Below are 25,597 nucleotides of genomic sequence, written 5' to 3' on the forward strand. Positions count from 1 at the left end.
TGGGAGGGAGGGGAGCGTCCTAGGACCTGGACTGTTCTAGGGACCTTCGACTTTTTCAACCTTATATGTTGGCTACACACAAGTGCTGCACACAGGCTCTGCACAGCATCTCTGGAGCGGCAAAGGAAGCCCTGGCTGGGGCTCTGTGGCAGCCATAAGATTAAGTGACTGGGCTGTTTTCATTAGGAAGTTTCTGCAGGATCATTCTGGACCCATTTTCTATGCTGCAGGATAGTTCTGACGCCATTTTCCATGCTGTGTTTCCACAGACAGGTGTTCCTGCAAATACTGTGGGATGTGCTGACAATCTTTGCTGTATTTTAGATCTGTTCCCCTAATATTCATGTCAACAAAAGGCTAGTTTCTCTATCTGAAACCAAAAAATATACTTAAAAAACTGGGAATTAAAAATTTGTGTTGTATGTTCTCTGATTTAAAGTGTTTTTGCACTCAACGAATCAATAGAAAATTTTTTTAAATAAAGTTGTACTGAAAAAGCAAATAGTAGACTTCTGCTTGTAACCAAGCGGGACATAATGGGTTGCAAGTGTTCTCCCAAAATTCATGTCCCACAGAACCTCAGAATTTGACCCTATTTAGAAATGATTCTTTGCAGAGGTGTTAAGTTAAGATGAGTCATAAAGATTAGGGTAGACCTTGAATCCAATGACTTGTGCCCTTACAAGAATAGGAGAGGACATGGATACAGTGGCAGGGTGACCATGTGAAGATGGGGGAGAGACTGGAATGATGCAGCTTTAATCCAAGAAACACTGAGGATTACTAGAAGCCACCAAAAGCTGAGAAGAGAAGAGGAAGTATTCTGGAGTCTTCAGGGGGAGAATGATCTTGCTAACACTGTGAATTTGGCTTTCTAATCTCCAGGAACTGTGAGAGAATAAATTTCTATTGTTTTATTAAATGAGCCAGTTTGTGGTACTTTGTTTTGGCAGCCCTAGGAAATTAATACAAAAGAGTAATGGGTACCAGATTTAAACACTTACCGGAAACAACAATAATGACAACAATCAGACTAAAATATACAAAATAAAGATTTTCACAACAATGAACATCAGATAATGAAGGACAGTGACCCAACAGATAAGAAATAAGTGAGATGGTCCTATGATTGCCCCAGAATACTGCCTTGAGAGTTTCCAGGTCATGACACAGAGGGAAAATCCTGGCAGAACCCCAAAGAATCCTTGAAGTTGAAGAGAGAGAGAACCAAGGTACCAAGGAAGCCAAGGTGGCTAGATTTCACAGAAAAGAATGCCATCGAGGAGAAAGCTGTACAGAGAGAGAATTTTGAACTTCTGCAGAGGACTACCTTGTATATTGAGCAGAGTACTAGCCAGTTAGGAATCTGAGGTGGGAAACAGAACAAAATAAGAGAATTAGAAGAAAAAGTACACAGTACACACACAAGGCTAGAAATGATGCTTGTTTCTACTTGCCATACTAGAAACTTCATAATTCATGGGCATTAGGTACTCAGATGGGTTTTGTCCTGAAAGTAGGAAATAATAAGTTTTAGACTATATGTACTTATGTCCACACCAACAAATCAAGATAAAAACATTCAAAAGAATCAAACTGCTTCCAAATAATTTAACTATGTCCCAGAAGAAAGTTCAAAAATACTCTGAGGAATAAAAAAAATATCCAACACCAAACAATATAAATTTCACACTCCTGGCATTCAATCAAAAATAGTCAGCCATTCAAAAAAGGAGGAAAATACAATGTATAAGGAGATAAAAATCAGCCAATTGAAACAGACACCAAGGGTAGAATGTTCAGATAGAAATATTAAAACAGACATAACTGTTTTCCAGATGTTCTGAAACTTGGGTAGAGACGTGGGGGATATAAAAAAGATTCAAATTAACTTCTAGCGCTGGAAACTATAATGAGTGAGATGGGATTATACTAAATGGGACTGACAGCAGTTTAGAGATTGGAGAAGAAAAGATTAGTGAAACTGAAGACATGGTCACAGAAAATTTCCAAAATTAAACAAATGGGAAAAAAAACCCAGCAAAAATGTAAAGATTATCAGTGAACTGTGGAATAATTTAAAGTGGCCTAATATACCTGTAATTAAAGTCCTTGAAGAAATAATAACCAATAACTGTCTAAATATGATAAATATTATAAACCCACGGTCCTAATAAGTACAATGAACCTAAGGACAAGAAACATGAAGAAAACTAAAGCACGGCACATCATCATCAAGCTTGTCAGAACAGATGATAAAGAGACAATCTGAAAACAGGCAGAGAAAAGGAAACTTTATTCAGACAAAAAAAGAAAAAAAAGGATGACAGAAGACTTGTCAGTAAAAACAATACAAACAAGTCAACAATGGAAAGATGTCTTTGGTATATAGAAAGAAAAGTCACCCTTAAATTCTAAACCAGTGAAAACATTTCAAAAAAGGAAAAAAAATGTCTTTTTAAAACACATAAAAGCAACCAATGGAACAAAAGAGTCATAGTGAAGCCAACAAAAGAGATAAAACAGACAACAACAACAACAACCCTTCATCCATAAGAATGCAAAAAAGGAGGAAAAAGAGGGGAAAAGCTAAAAAAAATAAATAAAAGCAAGATCAACTATGTACTGTGTATAAAAAAATAATTTAATATAAATATATTAAAAGTAAAAGGATGGACAAATATATAACATGCTAACACTAGTCACAATAAAGCTGGGGTATCTATATTAATATAAGGAAAAGTAATTTCAGATAAAAGAATATTACCAGAGATAATGAAGATCATTTCATAATGACAAGAAGGACAAATTAATCAAGAGGACATGACAATCCTGTATCTTTCCATCCTTAAGAATAAAACTTTAAAATTCATGGAGCAAAACCTGATATAACTGAAGGAAAAATAGTCAAATCCATAAATTTAGATATTTTAATATTATTATTTGACTAATAGAACCAGTACAAAAAACACAAGATGTAAGGACTTGAACACATTAGCAACTAACTTCTCAGTGATATTTATAGAACACTCCACAGAACAATATTAGAATGCACATTCAATTGCACATATAACATGTGAATCCATATTCAACACCATCAAACAAGTCTCAATAAATTAAAAATTCAGTTCATAAAAAGTGAGAGTGAGGAAGTTGGCAGTGGAGTAGAAGGACCCTAGGCTTATCTCATCCAACCAGACAGCTATCAAATAATCCTAAATACCCCAGATATCAACCTGAAGACAGAGAGAACAGACTCTACAATGAAAAGGAGAGGAGCAGCCACATCGAAGAAGGTAGGAAGTGCAGAGACATGGCTTAGGGGAGAAACGGATCATGGGTGCTTCAGAGGGGAGGGAACCATGGTTGCAGAGAAGGGTGAGATATATATATATGGGGCGGGGGGGAATCCAGGGAACACACAAGGAGAATGTTTCCCCAAAGCCATTGGCTTGGAAAACAAGAGGGGTTGAATTTCCTGAGTTCTTGCACAATGGGGCTTAAAGCCTGGAGTTTTAAAGGTCAGTGGGCTTGGCTGGAATAGAGTTCTGAGGGCACTACCCTACCTACTCCTGGAGAGAAGTAGGCAAACAACCCAGGGGCAGAGAGTGTGGAAACAGCAATCTGAAGAATGCTTGGGACACATAGCGGGAAGATTACTTGCTCTTCCCCGAGAGGCAGCATTCACAGAGACACCTCTCTGGGAACAAAGGGGCTAGATGGTGCCATTTTCCACCTCCGCCCCTCAGCATAAACAGAGAGCCCCCTGTAGGAAGCAGCACAGTGCCCAGACTGGCTGCCTAACTTGCATATGCCAGGCCACATACCCCACTGTGCTCTGGTGGGACTGCCCATCTCAATCAAGCTTGCCTTAGTCCCAGTGCGATGGACCCCTCCCACAGAAGATCAACACAACCCCTGCTCACACCATGTTTCCCAACCAGAGTTCTGCAGAGGCTCAGTTCTGGTGGAAGTGGTATCAGATCTCATTTCACAAGCAGACCACATGACAAAAACTTGCCACATTCGGGCGAGGAACCAAACACTGCCCACAGCAGGCAAGGAGAGCCTCTGCAGATGACTGGCCTGAAGGACAGAGCAAAACACAACAGCAGGGTGCCTGCAGCACGTACCAGAGACACTCCCTGAAGGGCAAGGCCCTGGGCACTATATGACCTCTTCATCATAAGGCCATTACTTTCAGGAACAGGAGACATAACTGAGTTTTATAATACACAGAAGAAGGCAGAGACATAGAAAAAATGCCAAGATGGAGGAATTTATCCCAAATGAAAGAGCAAGATAAGGCCAAGGCCAGAGATCTAAGTGAAACATATATTAGTAACATGCCATATGAAGAATATAAAGCAACAATCATAAGGATACTCGCTGGGCTTGAGAAAAGAATAAAAGACATCAGTGAGACACTTATCACCGAGATAAAAGAGTTAAAAAAGAATCAGAGATGAGGAATGCAATAAATGAGACTGGGAACAGGCTTGATGCAATGAAGTGGGCTGAAAGAAGTAGAGGAATGAATTAGTGACACCAAAGACAAAGTAATAGAAAATAATGACGCTGAAGAAAAGAGAGAAAGGAGAATCATGCTACATGATAATAGACATAGGGAACTTGTAAGTGACTCCATCAAATGTAATACCATTTGTATTATATGAGTTCCAGAAGACAGAGAAAAGGGAACAGAAAATTTATTTGAAGAAATAATACCTGAAAACTTCACCAATCTGGGGAAGGAAACAGTCATCTAGACTCAGGAGGCACAGAGAACTCCCATCAAAATCAACAAAAGCAGGCCAACACCAAGACATACTGTAATTAAATTTGTAAAATATAGTGATAAAGAAAAAATCTTAAAAGCAGCAAGACAAAAGAAGTCCTTACCTTACAAGAGAAGATCCATAAGGGTAGCTGGAGATTTATCACCAGAAACTTAGCAAGCCGGAAGAGAGTGGCATGATATATTCAAAGCGCTGAATGGGAAAAATCTGCAGCTAACGATACTCTATCCAGAAAGGCTATCATTCAGAATAGAAGGAGAGATAAAGGGTTTCCCAGATACACTAAATCTAAAGGAGTTCATGGCTACTAAACGAGCCCTGCAAGAAAATATTAAAAGGTCCTCTTTGAGTGCAAAGGAGAGAACAAAAGTGACAAAGGCAAGAAAGGGTCAAACAAAATCTCCAAAAACAATGAGAAAACAAATAATAAAATGACAATAAATACATCCATTGATAATTACTTTGAACATAAATAGATAAAGGCTTCAATCAAAAGACATAGGTGTCAGAACGGATACATATATACGCTCCCTATAAGAAACTCATTTTAGACCGGCAGATTGAAAGGGAGGGGATGGAGAAAAATTTATCATGCAAATGGATGTCAAAAGAAAGCTGGAGTAGCAATACTTCTATCGGACAAACCAGACTTTAAAACAAAGACTGTAACAAGAGAGAGATAACGCAGTATATCATAATAAAGGGGACAATCCAACAAGATCTAGCAACTGTAAATATTTATACACCCAACATGGGAGCACCAAAATACATAAAACAATTAATAACAAACATAAAGGAACTGATTGATAACATGGTAATAATAGGAGATTTTAACACCCCACTTACATCAATGGACCTATCATCTAAACAGAAAATCAATAAGGAAACAATGGCTTTGAATGACACACTGGACTAGATGGACTTCACAGATATATTCAGAACACTCTGTCCTAAAACAGCAGAATACACATTCTTTTCAAGGGCACAGGGGGCATGCTCCAGAAGAGATCACATATTAGATCAGAAATCAGGCCTCAACAAAGAAAACAGAAAGGACCTAAATAGTAAAATCACAAATGAGAGAGGAGAAATAACAACTGATTACAAAAAATTATAAGAGAATATTATAAAAAACTATAAGACAACAAACGGGACAACCTGGAAGAAATGAATAAATTCCTAGAAACATACAAACTACCAACACTGAAATAGGAGAAAATAGAAAACTTGAACAGATCACAACCAGCAAAAAAATTGAATCGGTAATCAAAAAACTCCCAACTCCAAGACCAGATGGCGAACTCCACCAAATATTTAAAGAAGAGTTAATACCTACTCTCCTCAAACTATTCCAAAAAGTAGAAAAGGAAAACTTCCAAATTCATTCTATATAGTCAGAATTACCCTAATACCAAAACCCAGATAAAGACTCCACTAAAAAAGAACTACAGGCCAATATCCTATATTGATGAACATGGATGCAAAGATTCAAAATGCTAGCAAACTGAATCCAATAATACACACACACACACAAATCATTCATGCCAATCAGGTGGGATTTATTCTTGGGTTAGAAGGGTGGTTCAATATTTGCAAATCAATCAACATGATACACTACATTAATAAAAGAAAGGACAAGAACCGTATGTTCAATAGATGTAGAAAAAGCATTTGACACAGTACAACATCCATTCATGATAAAAACCCTCAACAAAGTAGGCTTAGAGCAAACATACTTCAATTTAATAAAGGCCATCTATAAAAACCCACAGCTAATGTCATCCTCAATGGGGAAAAACAGAGTCTCTCCTCTATGGTCAGGAACAAGACAGGGATGTCCACTCTCTCCACTGTTACTTAACATAGTGCTGAAAGTCCTGGACACAGCAATCAGGCAATGAAAAGAAATAAAATGCATCCAAACTGGCAAGGAAGAAGTAAAACTTCCACTATTTGCAGATGACATGATACCCTATATAGAAAACCCAAAAGATTCCACCAAAAACTGCTAGAATGGATACACAAATTCAGCAAAGTCACAAAATCAATGTACAAGCAGTAGAAAGAAAATTAAGGAATCAATACCATTTAAAATTTCATCAAAAACCATAAGATACCTATGAATAAACGTACCCAAAGAGGTGAAAGACCTGTACTCTGAAAACTACAAAACACTGATGAAAGAAATTGAAAATGACACGAAGAAATGAAAAGACATTCCATGCTCAAAGATTGGAAGAACATTTTTTTAAGATTTTCTTTCTTTTTGAGAGAGAGGGAGAAAGAGAAAGGGGACGAGAAGGGGGAAGGGCAGAGAGAAAAGCAGACTCTCCACTGAGCAGAGAGCCCAATGTGGGACTCCGATCCCAGGACCTTGGGATCATGACCTGAGCCAAAGATAAATGCTTAACTGACTGAGCCACCCAGGTGCCCAGAACAAACATTGTTAAAATGTTTATATACCCAAAGCAATCTAGAAAATTAATGCAATCCCTATCAAAATACCAACAGCATTTTTCACAGAGCTAGAACAATCCTACAATTTGTATAAAATGACAAAAGACCCTGAATAGCCAAAGCAATCTTGAGAAAGAAAAGCAAAGCTGGAGGCATTGCAATTCTGGACTTCAAGTTATATCACAAAGCCCTGGGGATCAAAACAGTATGGTACTAGCAAAAAAAAGGACACATAGATCAATAGAAGAGAACAGAGAACCCAGAAATGAACCCACAACTATATGTTCAATTAATCTTTGACAAAGCAGGAAAGAATATCCAATGGGAAAAAGACAGTCTCTTTAACAAATGATATTGGGAAAATTACACAGCAACATGAAAAAGAATGTTTTATTTCTTCTGTTTGCTTGTAACCACTTTGTTACACCCTACCCAAAAACAAATTTAAAATGGATCAAAGATGTAAATGTGAGACCTGAAACCATAAAAATCCTAGAGGAGAACACAGGCAGTAACCTCTTAAGACATTGACTGTAACAACTTCTTTCTAGATATGTATCCTGAGGCAAGGGAAACAAAAGTAAAAATAAAGTACTGGGACTTCATTAAAATAAAAAACTTCTGGACGGACTGGAGGAGATAATGCTAAGCGAAATAAGTCAAGCAGAGAAAGACAATTATCATATCGTTTCACTCATTTATGGAACATAAGAAGTAGGAAGATCAGTAGGAGAAGAAATGGAAGAAGGAAGGGGGGGGTAAAAAGAAGGGGGAATGAACCATGAGAGACTATGGACTCTGGGAAACAAACTGAGGGCTTTAGAGAGGAGGGGGGGTGGGGGTTTGAGATAGGCTGGTGATGGGTATTAAGCAGGGCACATATTGCATGGAGCACTGGGTGTTATACGCAAGTAATGAACCATGGAACTTTACATCAAAAACTTGGGATGTACTGTATGGTGACTAACATTACATAATAAAAAATTATTATTAAAAAAAATAGAGGGAGAGGGGTAGGGGGATGGGCTAGCCCGGTGAAGGATATTAAGGAGGGCATGTATTGGGGTGCCTGGCTGGCTCAGTCGTTAAGTGTCTGGCTCAGGGCGTGGTCCTGGCATTCTGGGATCGAGCCCCACATCAGGTTCCTCCACTAGGAGCCTGCTTCTTCCTCTCCCACTCCCCCTGCTTGTGTTCCCTCTCTCACTGGCTGTCTCTCTGTCAAATAAATAAATAAAATCTTAAAAAAAAAAAAAAGGAGGGCACGTATTGCATGGAGCACTGGGTATTATACGCAAACAATGAATCATGGAACACTACATCAAAAACTAATGATGTACTGTATGGTAACTAACATTATCATAATTTAAAAAAAGATCAAAGCAGAAATAAATGAAATAGAGAATAGAAAAACAACAGAAAAGACTGGCAAAACTAAGAGTTGGGGCTTTTAAAAAGATGAACAAAGTTAACAAACTTTTAATGGACTTACAAAGGACAAAAAAAAAAGGATTGAAATGAAATTAGAAATGAAGGTGGAGACATTACAACCAATACAACAGAAATACAAAGAATGTTAATAAATTTCTAGAAACAACCTATTAAGACAATCATGAAGAAAATCTGAACAGACCAATAATGAGTCAGCAGGTTGAATCAATAGCCACAAACCTTGCAAAAAGAAAAGCCTAGGACCAGATGGCTTCACAGGCTACTCCTACCAAACATTTAAAGAAGAATTAATGCCAATCCTTCTCAAACTCTTCCAAAAATTGAAGAGTTACTGTGATACGAAGCTAGATAAGGACACTACAAGGAAAAACATAAAACAAAAAACCTATAGACCAGCATCCCTGATGAACAGATATAAAAATTCTCAATAAAATTCTAGCAAACTGCATAGCTCATTAAAAGGATCACATACCATGACCAAGTAGGATTTATCCCTGGGATGCACAGATGGTTTAGCATACACAAATCCAAAAAATACATCACATTAATAAAAGACAAAAATCACATGTTTACCTCAACAGATGCAGAAAAAGCATCTGACAAAATTCAACATCTTTTCATATTAAACTCCTAAGAATAGAAAGTAGTTAACATGAAAATCCCACTACCAACATGATACTCAACAGTGCAAAACTGAAAGTTTTTACTCTAAGATTAGCAACAAGGCAAGAATGCTCACTCTCAACAACTTTATTCAATATAATACCGAAAATTAGAGAATTTAGGCAAGAAAAAGAAATAAAGGTATACAAATTGAAAAGGAAGACATGAAATTGTTTGCTGAAGACATAATCTTATATAGAAAACCCTTAAAACTACTAAAACGCTATTAGAATAAATGAATTTAATAAAGTTTCAGGATAAAAAAAATCAATACACAAAAGTCAGCTGTATTCCTCCTATACACGAACTATATAAAAGGAAATAAAACAATCTCACTTACAATAGCAATAACATACCTAGGAATGAATTTAAGCAACGAAGTGAAGGATCTATACATTGAAAACTATAAGACACTGATGAAAGAAATTTGAAAACATAAATAAATGTAAAGATATGCTGTGCTCAAGGATGGGATGAGTTATTATCATTAAAATGTCCCTACTACCCAAAGACATCTATAGAGCCACGTCCTCTCTCAAAATTCCAATGTCATTTTTCACAGAAATAGAAAAAAAAATACAAAAATTTACATGAAACCATAAATGACTCAAAACAGCCAAAGCAATCTTGAAAAAGTATAAAGCTGGAGGCATCATAACTTGTTTTTAAAATATGTTATAAAGCTTTGGTAATCAAACAGTATTTGGTTAACATAAAAACAGACATAATAGATCAATGAAACAACTGAGAGCTCAAAATAAACCCACATTTAAAGGTCAAGTAATATTTGACAAGAGAGCCAAGAATACTCAACAGGGGAAAGGATAGTTTTGTTTTGTTTTTTTAAAAGGGGGGGGGTGCTGGGAGACTGAATATTCACACACAAAAAATGAAATTGGACCCCTAACACCACTCACAAAAATTAACTGGACTTACAAAGGAAAAAAAGAAAAAGGACTGAAATAAAATAATCCTTAGGATTAAGGACTTGAAAATGTAAAACTCCTAGAAGAAAATAGAGGGAAAAAGTTCCCTGACATCAGTCTTGGCAACAATTTTTTCAAAAGCACAAGCAACAAAAGCATCATTAACAAGTGAGACTACATCAAACTAAAAAAGCTTTTGTACAGCAATAGAAACAATCAACAAAATAAAAGGCAACCTACAGAATGGGAGATAATATCTGCAAATCATGTATCTGATAAGGGGTTAATACCCAAAAGGTGTAAGAAACTCATACAACTCAATAGCAAAAAAGAAAAAAAAATTGATTTAAAAATGGACAAAGGTTCTGAACAGACATTTTCCCAAAGAAGATATACAAATTACCAATAGGTAAAAGAAAAGGCGCTCAACACCACTAATCATCAGGGAAATGCAAATCAATACCACAATGACAGATCACCTCATACCTGTCAGAACGGCTATTATTAAAAAGACAAGAGATAAATGCTGGCAAAGGTGTGGAGTAAAAAGAATGTAAATTGGTAGGAATTTAAACTGCACTCTGATAGGAACATAAATTGGTGCAGCCACTACGGAAAATGGTACGGAGGTTTCTCAAAAATTTAAAAGTAAAACTACCATATCATCCAGCAATACCATTTCTGGGTAAAAGGAAATGAAATCATGATCTCAAAGAGACAGCTGCATTCCTTTGTTCACTGAGGCATTATTCACAATAGCCAAGACATGGAAGCAGCCTAAACATCCACTGATGGATGAATAAAGATGTGGTGCACACAAAATATTATTCACTCATAAAAAAGGAGGATATTCTGCCATCTGTGGTAACACAGATGGACCCTGAGAGCATTATTTTAAGTGAAATCAGACAGAGGAAGACAAATATTGTATGTTCTCACTTAATATGCGGAATCTAAAAACACTGGACTCCTAAAAACAGAATAGTTTCAGGGTTACCAGAGGCTGGGTTGTGGGGGAATGGGGAAGACCTTGGTCAACAGGTACAAACTTTCAGTCATAAGACGAATAAGTTCCAGGGATCTAACGTACACCATGGTGACTACAGTTAACAATACTGTATTGTATGTTTGAATATTGCTATGAGAGCAGATACTAAATGTTCTCACCGTAACAACAACAAAATGGCAATTATGTGAGATGAAGGACATGTTAACTAACCTTATTGTGGTAAATATTTTGCAATTTATGTGTGCACCAAATCATCACATGGTATACCTTAAACCTAACACAGTGTTATATGTCAATTATATCTCAACAAAACTAGAAAAAAAATCAATAGTCAACTACAAAGCAGGAGTGGAATGCACACTTAAAATCCCCACATTATTCTAACATTCGTAAGACTTTGCATCTTATACAATGAGTGTGAAACCATACGATTGAATTGTTAGAGCTCTCAATAAACCTCAGAAAGAAGACACTATTTTTTATTAATCAAGAGAAATACTTTGAAAAATTTTATATTGATTTCCTAGGAAAGCAACAAAATAAGATATTAGTATTACTATGTTATAACTAATATTAGTTAATATTAGTGTACGAAGGATCAGACTGTCATTGGAAAGGACACTGGATTAAAAAATCCTCTCTGAGTAAATAAATTATAAATATATATACATTTAAGAGCTGAATAGGGCCTTTCGGTGGAAAAATAGTGGAATAAAACTTAAAACATTATTACCCAAGCTAAAAACAAGAATTTACAGCATATTAAAATTTAGAGACTTTTCAATTATTCTGATATTAGCTTTAGCGATTTGAAAAAAAAACTGAACAAATTAATGTAGTGTAAGCTCTTTGTTGTGTTTCTCATTGCTTAGAAAATCATACCTCGTAAGAGCTGTTCCTGTTTTACCACAAGCCCCTGGTATTTCTTAAAAGTTTTTTCATAATCTTTTCTCAAGGTTTGGTTTTCAGGGTCTTCATCAAGTAAACAACTTAAGTTAAGGACCATCCATATTCACTGAAGCAAAGAAAACCTACTGAAAAATACTATGAAGAAAAGTACTATTTTTTTAATTTAATTTTTTTATTACTTTATTTATTTTTTTGAAGTTCCATGATTCATTACTTGCATATAACACCCAGGGCACCATGCAATACGTGCCCTCCTTACTACCCATCACCAGCCTATCCCATTCCCCCACCCCCTCCCCTCTGAAGAAAAGTACTATTATATTTTATGTGCAGTGTTATCTAGTTATTTTCTCTAGCTAATAGTTTAAAACGAAAATATTCATCTCTGCACAATAACTGTTAGAACTTCTTAACCAAGGGCTCAAGGATATGCTTGGAGACCTTGGGTGAACACGTTTGGGTTGTTACCAAATACTTGAATCCCCAGAAATTTTATACAATATCTTACATATGTACACAAATCTCTTTCAGCAGATTAATAAGTAGATCCCTGAACCAAAAGGATTACTGCTTTAGAGAGTGTTTTAGTTAATAAGAATACTATATTCCACCTCAAACAGATGCCCAGAATATTCAAATAATGTTGATTAGATCTAAAGCTCTCTAGTACCCTCTTCAGACTTGATACCAAAAGAGAAATATTACAGAGTCAGAGGTCAACAAAAATTTTAAATTACATCTTATGGCCCCAAATAATCCCCTGGGCACCTGCAAAAATAATCAATTATTTAAGTCCCACTTCAGGATCCCCAAGCACTTAAAAACTTCCTCCTTGTTGATTGCTACTTGTATCAAAACAGGAATCTCCTGCATTTCAGTATGTCTTATAATCCATGATAAGTCATAGTTTAATTGAAGCATTTTTTTCCATTCTTAGCGGTTCATGAATAATGATACATCTTACGATCAATGGTATCTGATACTTATAGGAATATGATATGTCCTAAAATATCAGTTCTTGTCACCCAACAATCACAAAATATAAATTAATGATTGCTAAAAGTTCCAATAGTAGTTCTCTCCATACCCTTCCTATTTAATGAATTTTGGGTATATGTAGGAGACTTGTGACTCCAGAAATGATCTAAAGTCTCCAGGATTATTATGCTGTCCACGGAGTTTAAGTCAACACCAATCTAGATGTCCAAACCTCATAGCACAAATAGGAAATTTCTAAACCTGGAAAGATCCTAATTAAGAAAAGTCAAAACGTGTGTGTGTGTGTGTTAGGGTGTATTTTTAAAGTATCTTGGATGTTACATGATGGAGAGGTAAGAAACATATGATACTCTGCACAACAGAAATACTATTTTTACTTTTTAAAAGAGATCAGTAAATATTGGGTTCAAAGGAAAATTACCAGTATGGTTGCTGAATAAGCCTTATGAAAAAGCTAGGGCCTTCAATCTAGAAAAATTATCAATCTAGAAAAATTAATCTGTAGAAGCAATATGATAAATATCTTCAAATACAAGAAAAATGATTTTTAAGAAACTACCCTTAGTTTATATTGCTTTAGCATGCAAGATTAGATTCAAGGGACAGAAGTTATTGACAAGTGGATTTTAGTACACTAAGCAAAAGAATGTTAATAATAAATGGGATGTCAAATCACAGAATGAACTAAATCAATAAGCAGTGACATTGTCAAAGAAGAGAGTAAATAACCAATTTGTAGGGGAAGCTGCAGAAAAGATTCCTGTATTGAAGGACAGGTTAAAATAGATCATTTTTTAAAATTCTTTTCATAGGTTCCATCATTCTTCAGGCCTCTCAAATGTATTTGTATTAAGAGAAGAATTTTTGCACTGAATGAGCAAAATAGAATTTATAACTATGTTCACCAAATTCACACCCATTCCAATCAAGTCACCTTATGACATAGGCAGAACTACATAAACAACAGTGATGAGCCAGACTTCAGCTAATCAAAGGATCTTAGGCAATATAATGATACAGCCACTTAGAGATTCACCAGTTCAATTATCTAGGACCACTATTATCCGTTCCTTCTATCTTATTAACTAATCAAAGACATAAAAAGTATATGTCAAACTACATTCATTCTGATAGTCTCAATCTTCATCTTAACCTTTAACACTCTTTTATTTTTCCAAATAATGTAAATGGCAAAAAACAAAAAAAAACCTCAAAAAAACCCAAAATCCAGAACTATCCCACCCATCCAAAGCTCAAAGCAACAACACTGGGCTGAAATGCCACTCTAAAAGGATATCAGCTTTCTTCTTCTTAGAGAGCTCTTCTTGCCACAGCTCATGTCTTTTTAACTCATGATCAATGATATTCATACACAGAGCTCCAATTTTATAGTGAGTGATAAGTCCATGAAACTGAGAAAAACTTTAAAGAAGAGATTTTAGTATGTATTTGAGCAATATGTAGACTCAGGAAAGTTATTCTGGGTAAACACTTGTACATTGGTACAATTAATGTAGAAAATAAATTTGACATATATATTACAATAAATGAATACACCCATGGTATACTACAAAGACCTAAAATTATAAGATTACTTTATATATATTATCCTTACCTGAAATAAAATTATTTTTAAGTTAGAAATGAAATAAAAAGCATTTTTTGTAATCAACCACCATTTTAACTACGTAGATACTCTTAAACTTTCAGGCTGCTGTAAAACAAAACCAATAATGTAACAATACTAATATTAAATAAAATGGATTATCAGAGAATGCTAGTAATCAAGTTTTTGCATATGTTTCTTATACAATTCATTCACCCGAGTATTTATTCAGTAAATATCTATTTGCTAATGCTGGCACATTTTTAGAATAGAGGCAATTCTCTGGGAATTGGCTACAAACTTTTCACAATGTCTCAATAAACATCTTTCTAAAGAATATATGTGTATAAATAGCATATATGGATACATAACAATTATATATATACACACTACGTACATACACATATATATACTGACACTCTGGGTCATGCTTTATTCTTAAAATTATCCAAAAACAGTGTTACTATTACTATCTGGTTTACAGATGAGGAAACTGAGGCACAGAGAAGTAATGTAATCAAGAGCACACAGGCAGTTAAGAGCAGTACCTGGATTCAAATTCAGCCTATTTCCAGAGTCCATACTTCTAAACCAATTTACTATCCTACTCTGTGTGTGTCCATGTACATGCATGGGTCAGTACAGACTGAATGAAGGACAGAACAATGGAGAGGACAGAAAATGGGAAGGAGAGTAAGAGTTCAGAGGCAGAGCATGGGCAGACATACAGAAGATTGAGCAAACCAGTAATCCACAATCCAAACCACTGACAGACTGAAACAGAGACAGACTTCTACTTTTATTTCCTAATTTTTATACTTACCTGGAAAAGCAAAAAAAGATGTAAATTATATTTGTAGCTAACTCAACACTTTGTTTCCAGTCTTCTCTTAGGACTCTTGCTAATGCACCAAGGGCAGTTTCTAAAGAAAAAAGGAACATGTAAAAATGATCATTCACCTTGCCTGTGATATAAAGGGTGATTGGTTTTAAATGTCTACTTACTAATAAATAACAAATCTAAGATAGAACTGGGACAAAAAAGGAGGGTGCTTCTTTCCAACACAGAAAGCTGTTTTTAAAATTGAAATACAACTTTTACTTAAAAACCCATAACATGTAACTTTAAGTCTTTTAAATCTCTAATTATAAACAGAAAGTAAAATATGATTTAGGTAAAGTAACATAACAAGTACATTATGGATGACAAAATAATAAAAAGACCATTTCTTTCTTGATTTGTATCTCCACTTGTAATCTTGCTACTGCAGTGCCATTTTTTGTTTGTTTTTTAACATCTGATTTTATGTGTTTGTGAGGAAGGAAAAAGCTAGAATAAGTCTAAAAAAATAATGAGCAGTTTAGCAGGCTAACACTAGCTCCACTGAAGCAAATTAATAACCAAATAAAGCTTATACACACAAAAATAAATCTTTTATTTTAATGTTGTTAAATTAATGCCAACAGACATAAATAAAACAAAAAATATTTCACAAATTAGCTTCAGGGTAGAATAAACATCTCTGATAGATTTTTATCTTGAGAAAGGGAAAAACTTAATGAACTGATTAATGAGAATTACCATATGCTAAGTAAACATAAAGTAATGAGACCGGTTTCAAATTAGAACTGTTACATGGCTTACCAATTCTTAAAATATTAAGCATTAAAGAAAATATTTGTGTGTTATACAGAGATCATAATTCAACTTTCTATAATAGAAACTCAGAATCTACTGTACTTTATGGACTGCATTATTAGTATTTGTTATGGTAATGAAAATGTCCAATTTATTTGTTGTCTGTGGCCATTCAGATTATGAAACAAGTATTATTAATCCACTTAGTGAGGAATTTTTCAAACTAAAAAACATCTTATAATTTCATTTCATAATGTTATTTATACTCACAATGCAGAGCACTGGTATACTATATGCTTTGAACGAAACTATTCTGGAGTGAAGTAAAGAGGTAGGCAATATACATTAACGTGTAAAGGCTCCACAAAGTTCTACTTAATAAAGAATCTGGTAATTTGTTTATCCAGTATTACTAAAGGCATTTCACCACTATAATTCAGGGGAGACAGTATTTCTTAGAATATACAGTTGACCCTTGAACACACTGGCTTGAACTGTGTGGGTCCATTTATATGGGGATTTTTTTCAATAAATATATATTTTATATTATGATTGAAAAGTAAGGTAGAAGTTGCCAAATGACTAGAAGGAAAGGCAAAGGAAAGATGCAGTGAAGCCTGGAACAGTAGGGCTCTTGCCTGCTCCTGGCACTCTTCACTCTACTCACTATCATTGAGGTCTTGAACTGAGAAGTACAAAGGAACCAGCTCTGGGGAGAGATTCTTGCCGAGGTGGTAAGGCAGGGCCAGGCACGGGCCAGTACTGGCCAAGGACCACAGAATAACCTGCCTTCGCCCTTACCCCCCAGCCACTCTCGCCCAGGGTAACAGGTCCAGAACACTGGAGCTAAGAGCACCAAGCAGAAACCTGGGAGGTAGAGTGGACGGCAGGGAGGTCACTGTCCATGGTGCTGAAAGCTCTCCAATGTGGGGAGCTAATACCTCCAGGGAACTGGCAGCTCACCATTTGACAGCATCTTCTATAAGCAGAAACTGCATTAGAACTTCATAAAGGGGGTCTGATGGAGCAAACAATCTAGACAGACAGGTAAAGGTGCCTTCCTTCCTTCAAATTCCATGTATAAAAAGATTTCCCACATTCTTGGGTATGGAAGCAAGGAACAGGTGGCACTCCAGGATCCAGCTTTGCTAACTTTGGGTGGGGACAAGGAGAGATGTGGTGTCTTGTTCTATTACTGTACTATTCATAGTTAAGTTTCTGGAGAGTCAAAAATTACATATGTATTTTCAAGGGGGGGTGCACCTCAAAACCACCCCCTCTCCATTGTTCAAGAGTCAACTGTGCTTTGGAAAATGATGTACTGTAATATCATGAATTTAGGTATACGGCTAGTGACCTATTTTCCAAATTTTATTTCATTTTTCTCCTTTAGTAGAGAAAAGAAAAGTGTCTCAATAAAAACATAGCTATAGGATTTGTAGAGGTTATCAAGAACTAGCTGAAAGATGGGGTGCCTGGGTGGCACAGTCGTTAAGCGTCTGCCTTCGGCTCAGGGCGTGATCCCAGCGTTAGGGACCGAGCCCCACATCAGGCTCCTCCGCTAGGAGCCTGCTTCTTCCTCTCCCACTCCCCCTGCTTGTGTTCCCTCTCGCTCTGTCTCTGTCATAGTAAATAAAATCTTAAAAAAAAAAAAAAAAAAAGAACTAGCTGAGAGAAATTTATGAAGTTTACTGAAGGTCAAAATATAACCCAAAATGAATTTATAAGTTAAATGCAATCATATTAAAATTCCATTATAATTTTTAGAGCATATTTATGATAAACTGATCTCAAAATAATAAATTCAAAAAAACGTACAAGACCAGCAACACCTATTTAAAAATAAATCAACAAATTGGAACATTTCTCCTACCTATTCTAAAACTCTAGTCAAAATACAAAACAAAACATAGCAAAAACAAATAGTATGATATTGCTATGGAAATTATCAAACAGATCAATGGAAAAGAAAGCATTAAAACATACCCATGAATATATCAGAATAGTACATGGCACAGAATAAGCTTTCAAGAAGTATCTTTGAATCACAGAATGCCAGGCATTTAACAGAAAAGGCATTTCAAATCTTTGGGGGAAGAAGGAGTATTCACTAACTTGGTTGGAATAACTGGCTATTGAATATGCAAAAAATTTACGTCTCTATCTCCTGTTTTCAACAAAAATGAATTCCAGAGCCAAGCATTTCTGAAACAACCAAAGTAAGGACCTCCAAAAATCCACTCCTCCACAAGTGAATTAAAACACTGGTAAAAACTGTCATCAACTTTTTAGAACCCTGGAAATTAACTACATTTTGCAACAATAAGAAATATGGCTGAATCTCAGTAAGAGCAGTAAGCTCTGTTTCAACTTGTCCTAATTCTATCTCCTCTGTGTAACTTTGTGGAAGACTTGAAAACCAACAGCATCACAATTTTAAAATCTGTGAAAAATAGCAGCATAGCAGAAACTAGAGGAGGCAGAACAATTTGGCACTCCTGAAAACCCCCACTCCAGTGAGCTGTCACTATGTGACCTACCTGGATATTGCTGGAAAGCTCCATCCCCAGGGTTTGCATTTATTTGACCTGACTCAGAAATTGCTTTGTACAGCATATACCCAGGGCATTTGTTGAAAACCACTGGTGACAGGGGCGCCTGGGTAGCACAGCGGTTAAGCGTCTGCCTTCGGCTCAGGGCGTGATCCCGGCATTATGGGATCGAGCCCCACATCAGGCTCTTCTGCTATGAGCCTGCTTCTTCCTCTCCCACTCCCCCTGCTTGTGTTCCCTCTCTCGCTGGCTGTCTCTATCTCTGTCGAATAAATAAATAAAATCTTTTTAAAAAAAAAAAAAAAAACCACTGGTGACAACATTGCAACTGCATGTGGTAGCCTTGCCAGCTGGGCTTAATAAGAGTCTGCCCAAAAAACCTTAAAAGGAAAAACCGGGGAATGAGATATTCACAAGGTCTTTGAAAAGTTCCCATATAGTCCTGGGAATCCAGAAGGCCATGTCCATGTGCAGGAATGTGCTAATGCCAGGGAAAAACCTAAGAAAGACCTGCTCTCTCATCTCTGGCCAAACCTGAGGCAATATACAAGCAGGAATTAAAGGCTAAGGCCTTGGGAGTTTCAGCAGGCCCAGTCAGTAGAGCATGAGACTCTCGATCTCAGGGTCATGAGTTTGAGCCCCACATTGGGTGTAGAGATTAATTCAATAAATTAAAAAAAAGTTTTTTTTAAAAAGGTAAGGTCTTGTAAACTACCTGCTTAAATACTGAAGACATCCTCCAACAGACACACACACACACACAGAGCCCCTCAGCAAAGGCTGGGACACTTAGGGCCAAGCATTTAAAAAAACCTCTATCCAATCATTAGTTAACACTGAACTAACTGAGCTAGAAAGCTTCTGGCTGCATGAAGAATACCGACTTTTCAGAATTAATCCAAGAAACTCATTAAACCAACAGTAAAAATAACAAGCCCTGGAGGGAGTGCCCCCAATATTATTTCAACAACAATAAAAACTATAAGACTTGCAAGAAAACAGGACACTATGCCCTATACTCATTAAATACATGAGTCAATAGGAATTGTCCATGAGGAAGCTCAGAAGTTAAACTTATGAGACAAAAGACTTTAAACTAGCTATTGTAAATATATTCAATGAATTAAGGAAACCATACGTAAAGGTTTAAAGAAAAATATGGGAAGGCAGGAGAATGATGTCTCATCAAACAAATAATATCGATAAGGAGATACAAATTATAAAATATGAACCAAATAGAAATTCCGGAGTTACAAAATACAACAACTGAAATGAAAAATTCATTAGAAGGACTTAGCAGCAGATGTGAACTAGAAAAAGAAAGAACTGATAAATTAAAAGGCAAGTCAATCAAGGTTATCCAGTCTGCGGAACTGAAAGAAAAAAAAAGAAAAAGAAATAGAGACTTAAAGACTGGTGTGGCACCAAACAAGCATATTAACATGGAAGTCCCAAGAGGAAAGGAGAGAGAGAAAGGAGCTAAATGAATATTTAACAAGCTGATGCCCAAAACTTCCCAAGTTTGATAAAAAACATTAATCTGGGGGCGCCTGGGTGGCACAGTCGTTAAGCATCTGCCTTCGGCTCAGGGCGTGATCACGGCGTTCTGGGATCGAGCCCCACATCAGGCTTCTTTGATAGGAGCCTGCTTCTTCCTCTCCCATTCCCCCTGCTTGTGTTCCCTCTCTCGCTGGCTGTCTCTCTCTGTCAAAATAAATAAAATCTTTAAAAAAAACAAAAAACCCCAAACAAACAAACAAACAAAAAACACATTAATCTGCAGTTCCAAGGAGTTCCATGAACTCCAAGCAAGACTAACTAAAAGATATCAACACCTAAACACACCATAGTCACACTGGCAAAAGCCAAAGGCAAAGAAAATGTTGAAAGCAGCAAGAAGAAAGCAGCTCAATAGTTACACAGGATCCTTAATAAGATTAATAGCCAATTTCATATCAGAAACCATGGAAACATGAAGACAGTAGGTGGTATACTCCAAGTCCTAAAAGAAAAAGACTGTCAAACAAGAATTCTACATCTAGCAAAACTACCCATTCAAACACCAGGGAAAAATTAAGTCATTCCTATTCCTAGGTAAACAAAAATTTAAAGAATTTGCTGATACTAAACCTTCCCTATGAGAAATACTAAGGGGAACCCTTCAGGCTTAAATGAAAAAATACTAGAGAAAAACTTAAATCCACACAAAGAAATAAAGAGCACTGGTAAAGGTAACCATATAAAAAAAAGACGGTATAAACATATTTCTGATTGTACTCTTCTATCTGATTAAAAAACCTCATACATCAATAATTATATTACAGTGCTGACAGGCAGAATAATGTGTAATGATGTACTTTGTATTACTATAATAATACAAAGGAGTGGAGAGGGCATAAAGTTATATTGGAGCAAAGTTTTTGCATACTATTCAAACAGGGTGAAAGTAAACAGATGGAAAAAGGTATGATACAAAAAAGAGACAACAGATTGAGAGAAACTATTTCTAAGCACATAAAAGAAAAAGGATATAAATGATATATATATATGACATTATATATGTAAAAACCGTATTATACAACTCCTCTCCTCCCCACTTGTGCTCTCTCTCGCTATCTTTCTCCCAAATAAATAAAATTTTTAAAAAACTAATTACATTATATGTACCTATCTGCATGTAATCTCAAAACATTAGTATATGAAGAAAAAATTTAAAAAGTATGACATTAATAATATAAAAATTCTAACAAAGTAATACTCTAAAAAATTCATATATTTTTATATATATAAAAGTATATATGAAAAACATCTAAAAGAATGAACGCACTCCCAGCTCAGATTATATAGAGTAATGGCCAAAGGGGTCTCATCTATAATATTCTAATTCTTTTTAAAAAATGTAATATTTAAGTTATGTAATTTTAAAAATACTTAAAACGTACAAATTTCCTACTTGGAATATTAGTAACATCCTAGGACTTCCTGGACAGTTCTTGTATATATTTTGCAAGCTACAAAGTATAGGTGTGTACTGTGCAGCCTCCATAAAAGGAGTATGAAAATAGACAAAAGGTATTCTTCATCATGTGATGGAAATCAGATAATCATGACATCTTCCATATTTTATTTTTGGCAGAAGTACAGTCAGAAAACCATGCATTTAAAGTAATTCTATAGTGGTATTACTAAGAAAAAAGATTTTAAGAGCATTATATCTCCTTTTTCTTTATTACCTAGCACATCTAATGAAAGGAGAGCATCAAATTCAACCTAAATAAACTTATAAAGATTAATATATATTTTTGCTTTGCTACTGAAAGAAAACTAATTTTGGAACTCTAATCAATTTAATAAAAGTATATACATATGTGTGCAAATGTCAGAAGTTTGATATTGTATCCTAACTGAAAGAATAAAAGTCTTCCAGAGCAGAAGAAAGAAAAGATACAGAATCATTAATGCCTTATTTTTGTTGTTTAAATTAAATGATTTCTGAATTCTTCAGAGAATATTTAAATGTTATGCTCTTAAGTTAAAAAAATGCATTCCTAACTTTGGTATAATTTTAGCTTTGTCCTCTATTATGATAAAATTAAAAACTGTATTATACAACAATTTTTCTACTTTTATTATTTATAGATATAAATCACCATTCAATAGTAGCTCTTCCAAGTTATCAGGATTTCGAGCAAGCTGCAGGATCAATGCAGAACCCCGAACTTTGTCAGGAATATCTTCATATAGTAACTCAATGTATTCATCCATATCATTAATGTTAGCAACTTCATCAATCTGAAAGAAAGAAAGAGGAAGTACTCCAAAAGAACAATATTTAACAAAGTCACTGTCAAAAGAATGATATTTTGTGGTCAATATTTTGCCCTTTTAATAACAGACAAGTTTTCAAAGGACTCATAGTAGCCATCCTTTTATAGAGGGGAAAAGTAGACCTTTGGGTGCTAGGACTCCAATACAAAAGTATTTATAAACCGTTTGAAAATAGGAATACATAAACTCTAAAATCAGCCTATTAAGTATCTTAAATGTAATGCAAAATAATTTTTATCTACTTCAATAGGTTAAACAATATTTCAAAACATAATGCAATAAGAATATTTAAAACATTTCAAAACTTACTTATCAAAATAAATTATATCTTAAAAACATACCAATAACTTTTACCTGTATGAAATACTGAATATCTACCTTTTCTAGGTACTTCTAAGTTGAATAATTTTTAAAATTTCCATATCTATTTAATGTTATTATATGAATTATTGATGGGAAAAGGCAACCACCTTACCATCAATCGGTTCTCTAGTAGATCAGAATACAGTCTTACCTCCATTCCTTCAAAAGGAGGTGGATCTTTAGGCTTGCTTGATTTTTCTTTTTTTTCTGTAAAAAGATTTTGTTTTTAATGAGAAGAACTAGGTTTTTAGAGTTTCTGGGCAATTTTTATTTTCAGCAGCTGAGTTTAATTATGGCTGAGCTGGGGATCTTAAAACTGAATAGTTTATGAAATCATCTTTTTTCCAATAAATAAAAAAAATTTAAAAATGTTCATCTTTAATCCATCTGTTCTAATGAGGATATCAAGGATATAAATGAATAAAATCTATAAATGATCCCAAAGTCATTACTTCATCTCCTCCTACATTAACTTTTTGGGTATGTAAATAGCCAGACTTGCCAACAAGCAGCAAAAGAGCCCCTTCCTAATTCACATTTAAGGTGGGAGGAAGAAAATCAATAAGGCAAAGATACATTAATGGGCTGACTAATATAAAAACTGAAATGAGAAAAAACCACTTAAGGTCATGCATCACATGAATAAGTATTACTGTTTTGTTCCAATCACTTTTAGGGGGCAAGGTTTTTGGCTTTGAAATAGTGAATACCACATAAAAAAGTTAAAAAAGAAAAATGGAATAGTTTTTTTTTTTTTAAATAAGCGTGTATTCAACATAGTAATGGTATTTCATGAATGTCTTCAAACATTAATATCTATATAAACATTGATTTGAATGGATTTATTCATTTATGTTGACATGAAAATTTCCTCATATTCCTTTAATTTGGGGGGAAGAAGGTTGAGAAGACTAATTTACCTTGAAAACTCAGTTAAAGGGTTTTATTAGTAAAGTTATTTTAATATAAATGCATTTATACAACTCAAAGTAAGTACACACACATCTTACTAGAGTACAGGATTTACTTTGCTCACTTTGAACTTATTTATCGAAGAAGTTATCTCCCTCATTTACAAAGATAAAAACCAAAATATTCTATCATGAAACAGTTAATAAAAATTCTTCTTGATATTTTCCTTATAGCACTTACTATGAATAATTAACAATTATACATTGAGTTCCAGTGATGTAGTTGGATGCAATCAAGTTCAAACTGCTTATTTTTGCTTTTAAATAAATTTATAATCACTTAATTCATTCAAAAATATATACTGATCACATTAGATATCATATTTAAGGTTAACTAACAAAAGTACATATTAGACACAAGGCATTTTATTTGCTGTGGATAGAGAGAAATAACTGAATAATTTGAAAAAAGTCCAAACAAATTTTCTTACTTTTTACTACTTAATATAATCTTAAGCATTTATAAATTATTTCAAAGGCACCATATTTTAGAACTCACAATGGTTAAAGAAGGACATGTAAACTTAATCAGTACTATGAAGAAGAATATGCATTCAATAATCTTAGATGACTTTCCATTGAAATGTCTGTATTTTTATTTTGTCTCATTTTTGGTTTAGATTATTTGATGATGTCTTCTAAAAATAATCAATTACTTAGCTCTAATATTTTAATGGCTTGGTTCTTTATGAGGAAATTGAAGATAGGAGAATGGTAAAAGGGAAGACATTAAGAATGAAAAAGCAATATTTTCCTAAGAAAGAGTCATAAAACTTGTATCTTTAAGATAGTCTGAAACATATGACACACAGCTTAACATTTAAATTCCTGAGTAATCCATTCTGAACTATAAGTTAAGTGTCAAGAAGAAATTTAGAAAATACAAATCTAGTTGGGGTAGAGAAAATAGATTTTTCTGCCCAAATTCTCTCCTTTTATTATTCTAGAATCAGTATGACAGACATTTGCTTTTTCATTCCTTATTTCAGCATCTGTGTACACCTACATGAACATACACACACCGCAGTGTGAACCAGAAACAGATCATTTCATGTGGAAGCATCTAATATAGAGCCTCACATGCAGGAAACGAATAGGTTTATTTTTTCATTCACTTATTTATAGCACTGACAAAACAAAATAAAACAATAACAAAAAAAACACCATTCAAAAATCAAAAGCACGAACTATAGTCTAACAACTCTGATTACGCATTAAAAAGTGAGGAATTCTACTTACCTTTTCCTGACAATGAATCACGGCGGTTCTGTAGATAGTACAAAAGCTGTTCTACTTCATTTAATTTTGAGGGATGAATAAGTTTACATTCCTCAACCACCTTCCGTGCCAGGGAAGTTATATCTGTGTTGGCATTGAGACTCTTAAGACGAATGCTGTAAGCATATCAGAATTTTCCAACTCAGGTA

The 25,597-nt window shown here is 34.9% G+C and overlaps 1 protein-coding gene across 2 annotated transcripts in view; it reads right to left on the reverse strand.

The window, feature by feature from the left end:
* KIFAP3 (kinesin associated protein 3) overlaps nucleotides 1–25,597 on the reverse strand; it is a 143,855-nt gene that overhangs the window by 108,126 nt on the left and 10,132 nt on the right. For both annotated transcript variants that reach the window (XM_002918565.4, XM_019798997.2), the window contains exons 3-8: nucleotides 25,410–25,564; nucleotides 23,351–23,406; nucleotides 22,659–22,800; nucleotides 15,641–15,740; nucleotides 14,509–14,633; nucleotides 12,186–12,284 (exon numbers count right to left, since the gene is read on the reverse strand). In XM_002918565.4, coding sequence (XP_002918611.1) covers nucleotides 12,186–12,284; nucleotides 14,509–14,633; nucleotides 15,641–15,740; nucleotides 22,659–22,800; nucleotides 23,351–23,406; nucleotides 25,410–25,564 — 677 coding nt within the window. The remainder of the gene's footprint in view (nucleotides 1–12,185; nucleotides 12,285–14,508; nucleotides 14,634–15,640; nucleotides 15,741–22,658; nucleotides 22,801–23,350; nucleotides 23,407–25,409; nucleotides 25,565–25,597) is intronic.

Source organism: Ailuropoda melanoleuca, chromosome 8 (genome assembly GCF_002007445.2).
Source record: "Ailuropoda melanoleuca isolate Jingjing chromosome 8, ASM200744v2, whole genome shotgun sequence".
In the NCBI taxonomy this organism is placed as follows: Eukaryota; Metazoa; Chordata; class Mammalia; order Carnivora; family Ursidae; genus Ailuropoda; species Ailuropoda melanoleuca.